This window comes from Anopheles coustani, chromosome 2 (assembly GCF_943734705.1).
Source record: "Anopheles coustani chromosome 2, idAnoCousDA_361_x.2, whole genome shotgun sequence".
NCBI lineage: Eukaryota > Metazoa > Arthropoda > Insecta > Diptera > Culicidae > Anopheles > Anopheles coustani.
In genome coordinates, this window is record NC_071289.1 from 58,644,593 (window position 1) to 58,656,966 (window position 12,374).

At 45.4% G+C, this 12,374-nt stretch overlaps 3 protein-coding genes across 5 annotated transcripts; 2 read left to right on the plus strand and 1 right to left on the minus strand.

The window, feature by feature from the left end:
- Positions 1 to 1,272: 1,272 nt before the first annotated feature.
- Positions 1,273 to 5,220, plus strand: LOC131261968 (DNA repair protein Rev1). 2 transcript variants are annotated; one of them, XM_058263848.1, is made up of 2 exons: positions 1,273 to 1,437; positions 1,516 to 5,220. In XM_058263848.1, exons 1-2 carry the CDS (start codon positions 1,390 to 1,392, stop codon positions 4,990 to 4,992), a joined length of 3,525 nt encoding a protein of 1,174 aa, XP_058119831.1. In that variant the 5' UTR covers positions 1,273 to 1,389; the 3' UTR covers positions 4,993 to 5,220. The 2 variants fall into 2 exon arrangements, with proteins under 2 accessions (XP_058119831.1, XP_058119832.1); XM_058263849.1 differs by having other exon boundaries at positions 1,397 to 1,442.
- Positions 5,221 to 6,145: 925 nt separating this feature from the next.
- LOC131262221 (translation initiation factor eIF-2B subunit delta) lies at positions 6,146 to 9,340 on the minus strand. Its single transcript, XM_058264176.1, has 5 exons — positions 9,246 to 9,340; positions 8,919 to 9,003; positions 6,950 to 8,727; positions 6,483 to 6,841; positions 6,146 to 6,415 (listed from the first exon to the last, which is right to left on the minus strand). Exons 2-5 carry the CDS (start codon positions 8,958 to 8,960, stop codon positions 6,192 to 6,194), a joined length of 2,403 nt encoding a protein of 800 aa, XP_058120159.1. The 5' UTR covers positions 8,961 to 9,003; positions 9,246 to 9,340; the 3' UTR covers positions 6,146 to 6,191.
- A 522-nt stretch (positions 9,341 to 9,862) lies between these two features.
- On the plus strand, positions 9,863 to 12,024 carry LOC131262904 (partner of Y14 and mago). 2 transcript variants are annotated; one of them, XR_009178238.1, is made up of 3 exons: positions 9,863 to 10,324; positions 10,402 to 11,254; positions 11,291 to 12,024. XR_009178238.1 is itself a non-coding variant. In XM_058264998.1 (2 exons), exons 1-2 carry the CDS (start codon positions 10,297 to 10,299, stop codon positions 11,118 to 11,120), a joined length of 747 nt encoding a protein of 248 aa, XP_058120981.1. In that variant the 5' UTR covers positions 9,863 to 10,296; the 3' UTR covers positions 11,121 to 12,024. The 2 variants fall into 2 exon arrangements, 1 of the variants encoding a protein (XP_058120981.1); XM_058264998.1 differs by having other exon boundaries at positions 10,402 to 12,024.
- Positions 12,025 to 12,374: the final 350 nt, after the last annotated feature.

The window sequence follows — 12,374 nt, forward strand, 5'->3', positions numbered from 1 at the left end:
TACCCGTAGCGCTATGGCGATGTGTTCTGATCTGATCCAATACGCTCTTTGCCGGCAGACCTATAGCGATGTGATCTGATCTGCTCCATTATGATCCTAGTGACGCCATTACCCGTAGCGCTATGGCGATGTGTTCTGATCTGATCCAATACGCTCTTTGCCGGCAGACCTATAGCGATGTGATCTGATCTGCTCCATTATGATCCTAGTGACGCCATTACCCGTAGCGGTAAGGCGATGTGTTCTGATCTGATCCAATATGCTCTTTGCCGGCAGACCTATGGTGATGTGATCTGATCTGCTCCATTATGATCCTAGTGACGCCATTACCCGTAGCGGCATGGCATTGGAGTACGATTATGCTCTTCTGATCTGATCCGATCTTTGACTGAGAGCAAATGATCTGATCTGCTCCTGAAATTTTGGAGTTTTCTCATCACTAGTTCCAGGAGTTCTGTCGGCAACGAACACGGGCAACAACGCAGCCAAGGTGTATAAATTAGAAGGTGAAGTCGTGCAATGTAATTTTACACATGACATTTCATGACTTGACATAACACTTCTAGGGTATTCATGCAAGGTGTATATAGTAGAAGGTGAAGTCGTCCAGTGTAAAATGACATTTCATGACTTGACATAACACTTCTGAGGTATTCACGAGGGTTTTGAGGGGGGGCATCGGAAAAGGATTGGGCTTTTGACAAAACTCTTCTCAAATATGGCACCCCTTCCAAAGCGACATAAAGTCACCTTCTATATTTATACACCTTGGTATTCATGTGGGTTTTGAGGGGGGGTATCGGAGAAGGATTGGGCTTTTGACATAACACTTCTCAAATATGGCACCCCTGCTAAAGCGACATAAATTCACCTTCTATATTTATACACTTTGAACGCAGCAGCGAAGTGAAAGCTGTCAGAATTTTTCGGAACAAACCGGCACGACATCCATCTTGCAAAAGGAACTGAAATTTACGATCGATTTGCTATAAATAATGTTTGTTAAAAAAACACTTTGTCCAAAAAATAACGCCTATTTTACAACGTTTATCACTGCATTTCTCTGACTAATGGATTTCACATACTAAAACCATAAAGTTTGTTCTTGCACTTTTGAACTATCGGGAACGGAACGTAAAAAGTGGGAGTAGGTTCATAATCCCGACTTTTAGAACCCATGGGTGCACTAGGAATAGTAATCACTTTGGCAATCTCTATTGACATATTTTGACATATTTACAAATGCGAGGGCGCACTTTTGGTCTACAGTTCATGTGCGGATTAAACAAAATGTTGCAAAACATTTCTAAATAAATTTATGTGCACATCAGGGGTGGTTAAGTGTATTCCTTTTAGGAGTTTTTCCTTCTCTTCGAAATCTTCCGCGCAATGAAGCGAAAAGAAAAGCCACAAAGTGAAACGGGCTTTGAAGGATGGGTAAGGTTACCTACCACTTTTTTTTAATCAGTGCCGGGTGATGGACCGGATAATTCTACTGTTTTCTTCAATTTGTAGGGCGACTATATGGATGCGAAAAAAGCGAAGCTGGAGGATCAGTTTCGCCAGAGTTCATCGATCGTCGGTGAAAAGCTTTCGAACCTTTTCGCCGGGATATCGATCTTCGTCAATGGCTATACCAATCCTTCCGCGGATGAGCTGAAGCTTATCATGATGCAGCACGGTGGTGTATTCCACCATTACAAACGTTCCAACACAACCTACACCATCGCATCGATCCTGCCGGATGTGAAGGTGCGCTCGATCACTTCGGAGGTCATCATTAGTCCGCGATGGGTTGTGGACTGCTTGGCCGAGGGGAAAATTCTCGAATACTCCCGATACCTACTATACACACAGCACAAACCGTCCCAACCAAAGTTAGCGTTTGCGAAACGGCAAATGTCGCTCGGAGGCAGTGCTGGTGGCACCGATAGAAGTGAAGCAGATATCGCAAAGCCAGTGCCAAAGAAGGATAACGATCCGAACGATATTAGCCGGGCGGAGTGCTTAAACGTACTGGGTATGCTGAGACAGTTTACCAATTTGGAACAGAATGTATCTAATACGGAAAGGCAGGAGGAACAACCGGTAAATGATCAATCAATCAAGAATGCTGCGAAAACAACGGATAAAGAGCACGCCATGACATGCGATCCTACGAGCACAACCAAAGAAATACAACCCCAAGTATTCAATATATCGCCGGAAGTTTTCGAACCTAACGAAGTGGTTAAATCTCCGGTAGTGGTTCCATCGAAGCCTAGCCCTCAAAAACCGTCCACTTCAAAGCAATCGCTTACCGCAACAGATCCCAACTTTTTAACCGAGTTTTTCAACAATTCTCGACTGCACCACATCGCAACGCTTGGTGCCAGCTTTAAGCAGTATGTGGCAGAGCTGAGGGATAAATCGACCGGCTCATTCCCAGCCCGTGAGATACTGATCGAGAACCTCCCGCGACGCAGTGAAGGGCTCGAGGGCGAGGAGAGCGACATGTTCAGCGGCACCGCGAATCAGCACTACATTATGCATATCGACATGGATTGTTTTTTTGTGTCGGTTGGTCTGCGGAATCATCCCCATCTGCGTGGACTTCCTGTGGCCGTAACGCACTCCCGTGGCTCGGATGCTCGTGTACCGTCCCACCCGGGACAAAATCGTGCGCTAGAGATCGAACTGTACCAAAAGCGACTTGGTGAGCGCTACAAAACACCGGACATTCCGATAGAGTCGAGACTCTCGTCGATCGATGAGAACAATTCACTGTCGGAGATAGCTTCCTGTAGCTACGAAGCTCGTCGGTGTGGCGTTAAGAATGGCATGTTTGTTGGCGCTGCCCTGAAGCTCTGTCCAGAGTTAAAAACCATTCCGTACGATTTCGATGGATACCGGGAGGTGGCACACAAGCTTTACAACACTATCGCACAGTACACACTCGACATCGAGGCGGTCAGTTGTGACGAGATGTTTGTGGATCTAACGGAGCTACTCAAATCGACCGGTGTGCCCGTGATGAACTTCGTTTCGTTCGTCCGGGACGAAATATCGACCGCAACGGGATGTGCTTGTTCCGCCGGCATCGGCACGAATCGGCTGCAGGCGCGAATGGCAACGAAACGTGCCAAACCGAACGGTCAGTTTCGACTACGGGCCAGTGAGGCGGAAGAGTACATGCGCGAGATACCGATTGCTGACCTGCCTGGCGTAGGACCGAGCACCTCACACCGGCTGAAGCAGATGACGTATGTGACGTGCGCCGATTTACAGACAATTCCGAGGAACGTGTTGCAAACGGAGTTTGGGAAAAAGTTTGGCGAAACGTTGTATAATGCGTGCCGTGGGATCGATGAGCGGCCGCTGGTATACGACAAGGGCCGCAAGTCGGTATCGGTAGATGTTAATTACGGCATTAGGTTCACCACCGAGCAGGAGGTAGATCGATTCATGCGCCAGCTCACGGAGGAAATACATCGTCGCTTGGTCGAGCTGCGACAGCGGGGAAAATTGGTCACGGTGAAGCTGCTCGTCCGGTCGCCGGAAGCACCCGTTGAGACGGCCAAATTTATGGGCCACGGGTTGTGCGATATCGTCACGAAATCACAACCACTCCAGCAGTTCACGGACGATCGAGTCGTGATAGAGGGCGCAGTGCTATCGCTGATGCGTACGATCAATGCACCACCCTGCGAGTTACGGGGCATTGGAATTCAAATTTCTAAATTCGAAGGAACTAAAGGGGCAACGAATACTGCCGCAGGGAATCGATTGAAAAGTATGCTTCAAAACGTCGAACATAAAAATAAACTCAAGGAGCAGACAGAAATTGCGACATCCAGTGGAGGAAGGGGGATTGTTACGGGCACCAAGGTTTTGGAAGTCGATGATCAGCAACCGTGCACATCCCGTGGAAGGCTGGAGAAACAGTTAAATGCTCCAGTTACAATTCGCGACACCGTTAACACGCCCTTGAAAGCGAATAGAAATACTACCACTCCAGACCACACCCCACCACGCAGACGTAATAGCTCGCATTCGCCGATCAAATCCAGAAACGCACCGAAACCAAGCACCCGCGGTCGACGGGGAAGGCCTCCAAAATGGGCAACGACGGCGAGCAAAAAAGAGCAGAAGCAAACGGTACAGAATGGTATGTTAAAATTTCTAACCGCATCGGCCACAACGGGTAGCATTGCTGAGCTTGGGAATTTACCGCCCGGACTCGATCCCGAAGTACTAGCTGCCCTTCCCGAGGACATTCGCCAGGAAGCCATTCGCGACTATCGACGACAGCAGCTTCTACTGGCGAACAATAGCGCACAAGATCCGTCAATCATGAGGACGCCCGAAAAAGACGCCCGCTCTCCAGTACCGGGTACCTCGTACAAACGGGAGTGGAAAACGCCGACCACTCCACTGGTGAACGACGACGGTATGGACGATCAAAAGATAAAGGTTGAGCTGAAATTTTTGCAAGCCCTCCCGCCAGAGCTGCGCCTCGAGGTGGAGAAGCAAATCGAGCTGAACAAGGACAACATGGTCGTCACGTGTAGCGATCCGGAAATTGACGAACCACTGTTCGTGACCCCGGAGCCGAGCCCTGTGAGGGAATTTGAAGAAGCAACAGCGGGTTATCAAACCCCTACCAAAGCCCCGAGTGCGCCACAGAAGGATAGTAACATTCTCCGCCGGTCGAACTGGAGAGAGTTGCTTGAGGAATGGCTTGACAGTACCGATGAACCGTACGAGTACGATGTGCTATTGTTGGCGGACAATGGTAAGCAGCTAGTGGAGGGTGGGTCGCTGGAACGACTGTATTTATTTGTACGCTGTTTTTATCGGCTTGTGCAAGGAAAGGCGAACAACTGCAGTTGGCATCGGGCGTACTCGGGCATAGTCCGTACGATACAAAACCGAATGCTAGCACTTTATGGCAAGGAAATGGCGGTACAGCAGGATTGCGGTTGTGTTAAGTGCAATATAAAAACTATGTAGAATAAATGTAAGCAACATATGGTGTACAGTCGAAATAATGTTAAATTATAAGCTAGATTCTTTTTTGAAATCGTTATGAGAAAAACGATTGAAATCCATGCTCACATATTTTACAATAGCCGTGCATTTCGAATCATTTGAGAGTTAAAAAAAATTGTAGTACTTTATTGTTTCTAATAAATGTTTTAATTTATATAGTGTTAAAACAATGCAGCGTTTTAAAGAAAATAATTCACTATGTACAAGTTTTAACTGATCGTCCGTTTTTTCAAAGGAACTCTGACTACAGTTCATCAATCAAAAGGGTTGGAATTTAGGTACACATTATGTTGTACTTTTTTAAAACCCTTCTTTCTAACACATCAGCTTATTATTCTTATTCGGTTTGGTACCATGCAAACTATATTGACTCAAACTTGCACGTATTATGTTATTAACTTTAGATATTTCATATTGAAATATATTTAACTAAATTTCTTGATCTTGTGTTGAAATTGTAGATGTCCAAAAAATATCGAAGCTCCATATAAATAGCTCCAAATAAAAATTATTAACGTCTGCCCCACTATCTGGGCCATTTTGTTTGGAAAAGAATCTTCATTTTAATAACAATCGATAATTTTGACATCGTTTCATTACTTGTTGGTTATAGAAGGGAGGTAGAACATCGATCTGTAAACATTTGGAGTATTTTACTATAACCGCAAAAAATTAATGTTGATCGTTCCTAGGAGTTTATCTTGACTCACAAATACTGCAAGATTCTTAAAAGCAACAATATTCTCTGGATAATAAACAGTATATGCCCTTAACAAAATTATATTACAAAAAAAAATTACAAGAAGTTCCCATATTGCTCTCTAACGTAATAATTGCTTTTTATTATATTGTTATTTACCATCGTTTCGATATTTTTTCTTTCTAGAGAAGTTGTCAATTTAATTGCATTTTAAGCAAGCCGTAGACGTTACATATTAATCTGCACAGATGTTTGACGTCTACAGCCTTTCCTTAGCTATTTCCAACATCCCTCGAGATATTCGGGATATCTGGAGGGATGTTTGACAGACGATGGGTACGAGAGAACAAAGGAAATCTGTAGACGTCAAAGATCTGCACAGATTAATATGTGACGTCTACAGCCAGCTTTAGATACATTTTCATCGCCGCCTCGTTTTTGATAAGATTCGTCGATTCATTCAATAAGTCACATCCGACGGTTTAATTCGCAAAATAACCGGTACGCTGGTACAGGGAAGTATCGCTACCTCGGTGACGACAGCTGTTACCAGTTCCGGGGGTGTAACATCGTAGTGCAAGTTCAGTATAGTGAGCGAAGTGAGTGTTTCCCAACCAGCCAACATTGGTTTCGTCTCGGAGAGATCGCGCGTCCGTGGTGGAAGGACGAGATCGTTTGGATTTCCTGTGCGTGAGAAGTGACTCCGTCAGTGAAAGGAGGATTAAGCTTGTGATCGCCGGACTGTTCTTACCAATTTCATTGTAAACGAAAGCGTCCGTCTGTACGCGTTCGGTGAATTTGTGCGTTTCGCAACAGACCAGCACGGGCACGTTGTAAGATTTGGCCACAAGCGCAATCTGCGCCGTTCCGACGCGACTCATAACCGATCCATTGGCGAGGAGAGCGTGCGCCCCGAGTAACACCTTCGTTACTTCCGGCATAACGTAGCTGACCGCATTGATCAAAACACAGGTACATTTGACACCCTGCTGTACCAACTGTTCGAGCATAGCGTGTTCTTCCTCCCGTGGGCGCGCATTCACGATGATGACTCGGAAGTTTTTCGATCGCCGGTTCGCTTCCTCCAGAATATGTTTTATAAGTGACGAACTAAAATAGACGTTTGTTGTTTTTAACTCAATATATCAAGTGCACTTAACTAAGTAGGCTATTATTTTAATGAATTAAAATGAGGTATCTAAACTTCGCTTTACATACCATCCATAAGTAAGAATGACGTCCCCATCGAAGATTTTTTCCTGCACCGAAATGCAAATTGCTTCTTCCGCCTTCTCGATCTGATCCCGAATGTACGATTCGATCGATTCCAGTAGGAACTCTTTCTGCTCCGACACGGACACCTTGCTATCCAGCTGCCGGGCGTACATTTTCACGTGTCGCAGCGCGTTAGTCATCGAGACGGAAAATGGTCGACAACGCTGCAGGAATGAGGCGGAAGTATTGAGCGTTTCCTCGAAGCTGCGCCCAAACTCCTTCTCTGGCGGCGTTTCGTAGTCGTGGATTAATAGATTCAGCATCTTCAGTAGGGCGAGACAGCGCGCCTTCGAACCAACGACGGACCCTTCGGCGTACTGTATGCCAAGCTTTGTAACAGCCGGATGAAGTGAGGGCGAATTCACAATCTCGGCCGCCGCAAACTTTGGCTGATAGAGATGGTTAAAAAGATTAACGATGTGCTTCCGTGGAGGTCCGCCGGCACCAACGACACCGAGGGTAACACTTTTCTTGACTGCCTGAGTAGCAGTTTTATTACTCTTAGGCTGATTGGCAGCATTTTTCTTCGTCACATCGCCTGATGTGGGTGCCTGATCTCGTTTCTTGATTTGCTGTGCTTCCGCCTTTGCGGCTCGTTGCGCCTCTTGGATAGCTCTTCGTTCGGCTTTCGTCAGCGTGGGTTTAGCACCTTCAGTGCCCTTTTTCGTTAGCGACAGATTCTTTGCTTCAAATTGTGCTTTACGTTCCGCTTTTGTCAGCTCCTTTGACTCGCCGGTAACAACTGAATCCGGTTGAGTCGCAGTTTTTGCATCGCTCTTTTCTTTTTTAACAGGGCCATCACTTATGTGCAGCTCCTTTAGCTTTTCACAGATACTTCCATCTGTACCGGATTTTGATAATTCTACAGGAGCCTTTGGCGAATCACTTGCCTTAGTAGGCTGCTGCTTTTGCTGCTGGGCTGCTTGTGGCAGTACCGTCTTGTCCTTGTTCTTATTTTTTGCGCTCAACTTCGCCGCCTTCTTTGCTTCACGCTCGGCAAGTATCTCTTCGCGAGTTTTATCAGTTTTTTCCGGACGAGCACTCATCGTTTCAGTGTTCTCCAATTGCTGATTTGAATTGTTTTCCTCCAAAGTGGGAGTTACGACTGCTGGTGAAATAAGTTTTAAACCAACCAGGGGGTTGCTTGGAAACACGTCTTCAGGATTAATGTCCTGCAAGCCTAAATTCACGTATAACGAGTTGTCTGGAACCTGCTGTTCAGTCTTAGCCACCCTCTCAGCAAGCGGTTCCGGCGTATTTAGTTTTCCAAAACGATAGTAACTTTGGTGAAACGAAAACACATTAGAGCTGGGAAATACTTTTTCGATCGAAATATTCTCAACCGTAGTTGAGTCTGGGATGATTTCTTGAAAGATTTTTCTTAAACGAGGTTTATCGCGGGGGTCTCCTGTTTCTATCGATTGTGTGTTTTCTATCGTACGCGATTCTAATACGGTCGCGTTGTCCGTCGTTTCTTTTGCACTCTTCGGTTTTCGCTTGCGACGTTGGCTTGGTTTGCGGTTGAGTTGACCAGCATCGATTACTTGCTCTTTAGCCGCAGATTGTCGTTGCCCTTTATCGACCGATCCCCGAGGAGATGCAGAAGGAAGATTGCTTTCGTTCTTATGCGCCGAAACTTGTTCCACTGCATTCGTTTTTATAGGTTGTTCTGTGCTTTTTCCCGTGTTCGATTTTGGCTTCCTCTGAGAACGATTTCGTTTCTAAAGGGGAAATAGATTAGAGTTATTATGTTTGTTTTTAAATAAAATCCAGAGGTGCATGCAATTGCACATGAAGTGCTTATGTTTTGGGCCCGTCTACAAAAGATAGGATCGTGCAAATAAGGGTTAGGCAGGGTTGAAAAACCAACAGTCGATTAAGATCACAACGAATAGAAACTACACAACGATACCTTTTTAATCGTGGCAGCTTCCGTTGAGATAACGTTCTCCATATTGCTGTTGTATTCAAAAAGTAGTTATCCTGTACGATAGACTCTAGTTTGGTTTATGTACATATATGTGAACAGTTAAGGACCATCGTGCCGAGCAAGGGCAACGTATACCGGATTGTAAGTAAGCGGAGGAGAGAAAAAGATAAAAACAGTGGTTAAACACTACGGACACATTGTTTAAAAGGGACAATCTTTTACGGGATGCAGTTATGATCTGCGTTTAGACTGAGCAGTTAGTGGCAACGTTGGTCGCAAAGGACTTTCACCTGAGATAGTACATATTACCTCGATAGTTGAAGCAGCACTTTCAACTTGCAACGTAGCAATGCGTAAGACGTTTCGGGCCGTATGTAGTGGAACAAATTCAATGCCAAAGAAAAGTTCCAACTGCTGGGGGCTGATGTAAATAATGGTATCGCAGTTAATATTTATTAAATTTGTTCTCAGCTGTTTTGCAAAATACTTACGAGAACTTTGCTTTGCTATATTCTTCAGGAATCACCGCGACGTTTGTGTCAGTAGATAGGGATGGGGGTCTGCACCTAGCAGGCACAAAACCGTTCCTTTTTTACGTAGCACCAAGTTCAAGAAATTGGGGTACCCAGGTTTAGCTAAGTACAAATTAAATTCTATCAATGAAATGAAGCGGACCAAATCTTTTTTTTGTGTTTCTTTCCAAGATATCAATTTACTTTTTGGAACTTTCTGAGCTTGTGTTTCAAGCTTGTTCAACTAACCTTGGTCATAAGGTAAATATTTTGGTTGTGTCATGTTTGACGTTTGACGTCAAAATGGCGTTTCCAAATCTCCGATTCGACGATTCAGTTCTTGATCAGACGTCGGAGGGTTGATTTCATCCCCACAGGGGATAATAGTCCATTAATACACAGTGAAAAATAGGTTATTCTCCTGCACCAGCTTTAGTTTCGTTCGTGTTCACGCCAGTCACCCGGTATTTGGTGTATCTCAAAATTCCAAAGCGCCATTGCGGTGGTGCCGTGTGTGGTGTGAAGGTGAACGGAACGAGCTGCCAGCCATAGGTACTTTTCGGCGGCACAACCCGCGAGTGCGTGCGGAAATACCATTGCTTTGGAAGTTTGTTTGCGGCCTCTCTAAAGAACCGACCGCAACGCGGGGTTTAAAAATAAACTCTACTTCCCATAAGCATCGGCAAGCTGTGCAGAGCGGATAGTGAATTTTTTCATTGGCATCCAGAGCAGCATCTGGCTTGAGCAAAACCGAACCGACGAGTGCGTGCGTTTGTTTGGTTGATTTTTTTTCTCCTCCTTCTTCGTCTTTCCGACTGCTGCACAACATAAAATATATTAAAGCAGCCATGACTACTTACGCTACAGATAGTCAAGGTAACAAGTTAGACAGTGAGCGTGCATTTGTTACAAGTAACACCTTTTTTCAACCATTATCCACGTTTGGCTATCAGGAAAATTCATCCCAGCCTCACAGCGTCCGGATGGAACATGGCGCAAGCCGCGCCGCGTACGCGACGGTTATGTACCACAGGAAGAAGTTCCGCTGTACGAAAGCAAGGGCAAACAGTTTTCACAAAAACCTACCCTGCCACCCGGCTTATCTCCGGAGGTCGTGCAGAAGGCGAAGGAAAAGCGCGAACGGGAAAAGCTACGGCAGCAGCGAGAGGAACAGCGCAAGGCTCAGCTTGCGGCGGAGAGCGAAAAGCAAAACACATCCAACGCCGGTGGTGCCAAAGGAAATCAGGCCACCGGAGGGCGCACTAAAAAGACACCAGAACTTCCCGACATTATGCTCGACGAGCGACCGGTAAAATCCAAGCAACAAGTTCCTTCCAAAGCGTCACAACATAAATCGGAAGGAAGCAACTACACCAGCACCTCGGGGGCTGCGGTGGAAGAGCTCAGCGCACTGGCAGCCGCAATACAACTAAACCAACAGTCACCAGTATCAGCGGACGGGCCAACAACGGACGGTCTGTCACAAGAGTTGATGAAAAAATTGCGAAAACTTCGGAAGAAAATACGCGAAATCGAAGTGATCGAAGAACGGTTACGATCATCTGATGCTCCGCGTCCGGATAAAGATCAGTTAGAAAAGGTTAAACGAAAACAACAGATCCTCCAGGAGATCGAAGAGCTCGAGACGCAATCGTCAGCTGGTGCCATGTGATTCTGAACGGTGGATGAACAAAATGTTACTAACGTTACGGCTGGATAGCAGGCACCCTTATGCTCTAGGCTTGCTGAGGTTGTTAGCTGCAGCTGGCGCATTGAAGTTGTTACGTTCAGAAACGACCCTAACATGTTGACGGGTTTGGAAGGATAAGCATAAGGATACAGTGATCAACGACGCTGCACGGATTCTATGGTAGAACTTAACGATTAGGTGTATAGGTAGATTTTTAAAATTGGGTAGCGATAATGATTGTACAAAACCGCCAAACTTTGGAGCATTGTGCATCGCAAATGGCACAACAACAGAGACAGTTAGACTGGGCACGATACAAGCAGTTTATAATTAGTTGACTGCTTTTGTAATGCATTTTCTTCTGCATAATCTCATAGTGCATTGAAAGTATGAAAGTTACGGTACGGTTAAAGCTTTCGTTTTCATAGAGAGCATAGATAGTGCTGGTTATACTGTAGAAGCTATCAAAAATCGTCATGATCCTTTTCCGTTCCATGCAGTGAGACCACTGCTAAAACATTGGAAGATTCTTGTACGGGATGAAGAGATGGGTGCCCAGGAATACTATCGCCGCCGTTAATCAACTCAATCCGGCACTCTTACGGCTTCCAACCAGTCATATTACAGTCTGAAAGATGGCGGCTTTCTAATGAGCGTCGTCTTGATTTTGAACCCCAACTGAACCTGGTTCGAAGATGTTTAACATTCTTCATTTTATATTCCTTCAATTTGATTTCCCAGCTTTTTTGTGATTTAGAAAGTAGACTGCTGTTTGAAACTATGATGAGCAAGATAAATTCTTCTTTGGCGTAACGAACCGTCTTCGGTCATGCCTACCCCTAATGAGGTACAACTTTTTCCCTTTGTGTTACGTGGATAGTCAGTCCTCTCGTTCACTGAAGGGTCCGGCCTGTATTGGATTTCGCCTCCGGTGCCCGTGGGCTGATTTTCTAACCGGCATAACTGATCGGCTGTCGTGGGCCACCACAACAAGGAACAACATAAAGACAGTAATATGTATGCAGATGTACGAAATGCTCCACTGCCCATATTTTATCAGGCATTGGGCTGATCGTTTATGTTTCCTTCTCTTAAGAAAAGGATATAATTTCAGTGATATCATTTTTATCTTGGTTAGAGAACCCAGCATGTAACGTCTTCTTAGGTCTTCCAAAAAGATGACCTAAGGAATATGCGATTGCGGTCCAATGGGGCGATCGTGTTGCTAGTGGTTAC

Bases quoted from the DNA above. Each gene is read 5' to 3' on its own strand.
- LOC131261968 (XM_058263848.1), top strand. From the start codon at position 1,390: ATGAAGCGAAAAGAAAAGCCACAAAGTGAAACGGGCTTTGAAGGATGG. The intron at 1,438-1,515 runs GTAAGGTTACCT...TTCAATTTGTAG, and splicing joins AAACGGGCTTTGAAGGATGG to GGCGACTATATGGATGCGAA.
- LOC131262221 (XM_058264176.1), bottom strand. From the start codon at position 8,960: ATGGAGAACGTTATCTCAACGGAAGCTGCCACGATTAAAAAG. The intron at 8,728-8,918 runs GTATCGTTGTGT...TTTCCCCTTTAG, and splicing joins AAGCTGCCACGATTAAAAAG to AAACGAAATCGTTCTCAGAG. The intron at 6,842-6,949 runs GTATGTAAAGCG...CGTCTATTTTAG, and splicing joins GTCATTCTTACTTATGGATG to TTCGTCACTTATAAAACATA.
- LOC131262904 (XM_058264998.1), top strand. From the start codon at position 10,297: ATGACTACTTACGCTACAGATAGTCAAG. The intron at 10,325-10,401 runs GTAACAAGTTAG...TTTGGCTATCAG, and splicing joins TTACGCTACAGATAGTCAAG to GAAAATTCATCCCAGCCTCA.